General features: G+C 40.5%; 1 protein-coding gene across 1 annotated transcript in view; it reads right to left on the bottom strand.

The window, feature by feature from the left end:
* Window positions 1–964: 964 nt before the first annotated feature.
* Window positions 965–1,681, bottom strand: part of LOC107063097 (uncharacterized) — a 2,638-nt gene continuing 1,921 nt past the window's right edge. The window contains exon 2 of the mRNA XM_015314535.1: window positions 965–1,643. Within this exon, the coding sequence (XP_015170021.1) occupies window positions 965–1,643 (679 nt within the window). The remainder of the gene's footprint in view (window positions 1,644–1,681) is intronic.

The following is a 1,681-nucleotide window of genomic DNA, read 5'->3' as shown; positions in this document are numbered from 1 at the left end:
AGTAATGTGGCATGACGAAGAAAAATCAAGTTTAGGACAACCACCTTTATTATCAACAGAAGAATGTGTTACAGTAGGTGGGACTGAAACTTCATGACACTTAGCTAAAGAAGGAACAAAAGTACAATGACTGGAAATGACATGAGGTCTCTTGCTCCCAGTAGACAATGAACAACAGTTGTGGCACTTGAACATAGAAATATAGACCATTCTTGGCTCTACCAAGTTCCAGAGGGCTCTTCAGAGAAGGGCCCTGCAACAAACAAGAAATGCTGTTAAAACTGACCACACCTTTGAGTTGAAATGCTAGACAATGAACTGATATTAGATTAAACTTGAAACTAGGAACAAAAAGCACTTTCTGCAGAGTTAAAACTGGACTTAAACAAACATCACCAATTTCAGTCACTTTAACTTTGTAACCATTTGGTAAGCTGATAAGGAAAGGATATGGTAATGGTCTAATGCTTGTAAGAGTGTTTTTATTGTAGGTCATGTGATGTGATGCTCCCGAGTCTATGATCCAAGAGTCAGCAGTTAATTTTACACATCTACAAGAAAGATCACCTATCTCAGTAATGGAAGAGTAACAAGCAAGTATACCTGCCAGATTCACAGCTCCACTTAGCATGTTGTCCGAGTTAAGAGCTCTATGTCCAACCTGCAGGGATCCCAAAAGATTGAGCAGTTGTTCATACTGATCTTTGGACAAGTTCAAAGGCATTTGTTTCCTCAACTCAGGGTTCTCTTCACAGTGGTTTCTATCATTCTCATAGGTGCACATATTTGCTGCAGAACCAGCACTCTTCCCCTTGGAAAACTTCGAGTTGGATGGATATCCATGAAGTTTGTAGCATCTTTCTCTTGTGTGACCTGTTCTCCTGCAGAAATCACAAAACAAGGAACTTCTGCTGGTGCTAGAATTACCTCTAAACACATTTGTGTTATTCAAATTCCCAGAGACTCATGTGCTCCCTTTAGAGAAATTGTAGTTTGTTCTGGGGCCTCCCTTAGATCTTGTACTACTAGCAAGAGCATTCAGTGAAGTTGAGTCCAAAGCTGTGTGGGTGTGAGGTCTTACTTCCCTCTGTTTTTCCTCTTGAGACAAAATGGCAAAAGTTTGTGCCATACTAGGAAGGGTACTCATCATGAGAATGTTTCCTCTGATGACAGTGTAAATTTCATTCAGTCCCATCAAGAATTGTATGAGTCTTCTATCTTGTTCAGTTTTGACCAACATTATCTTACCACCACAAGTGCAAACACAACTACATTGAGAGCTTACATCGACAATGCTCATATCTTCCCAAAGTTTCTTCATCTTTGTGTAGTATCCAGTAACATCCAAGGTGCCTTGGACAAGATCATTTAGCTCCTTTTGAAGCTGGTATAGCTTACAGCCATTAGTCTGATCATACCTTTCTTCCAATTCAGCCCACAATTCTTGTGCATTGTTAACGTACTGCAGACTATCCCTTAGATCTGGTGACAAGGAATTCAGAATCCAAGAGGTTACCATATCATCACACCTCTCCCACTGCTGGAAGCTAGGATAATATGGATTTGGTTTTACAACCTTCCCATTGATAAAACCTGTCTTGCTCTTAACTGACAAGGCCCTAAGAACAGCTCTCCTCCAGGATCTATAACCAGTACCATCGAAAACTCCAGGCAATAGAGA

This window comes from Solanum tuberosum, unplaced genomic scaffold (genome assembly GCF_000226075.1).
Source record: "Solanum tuberosum cultivar DM 1-3 516 R44 unplaced genomic scaffold, SolTub_3.0 scf00306, whole genome shotgun sequence".
Lineage (NCBI taxonomy): Eukaryota > Viridiplantae > Streptophyta > Magnoliopsida > Solanales > Solanaceae > Solanum > Solanum tuberosum.
The sequence above is the reverse complement of the archived record's forward strand: the minus strand, read 5'-3'. Positions and strand labels throughout refer to the sequence as shown.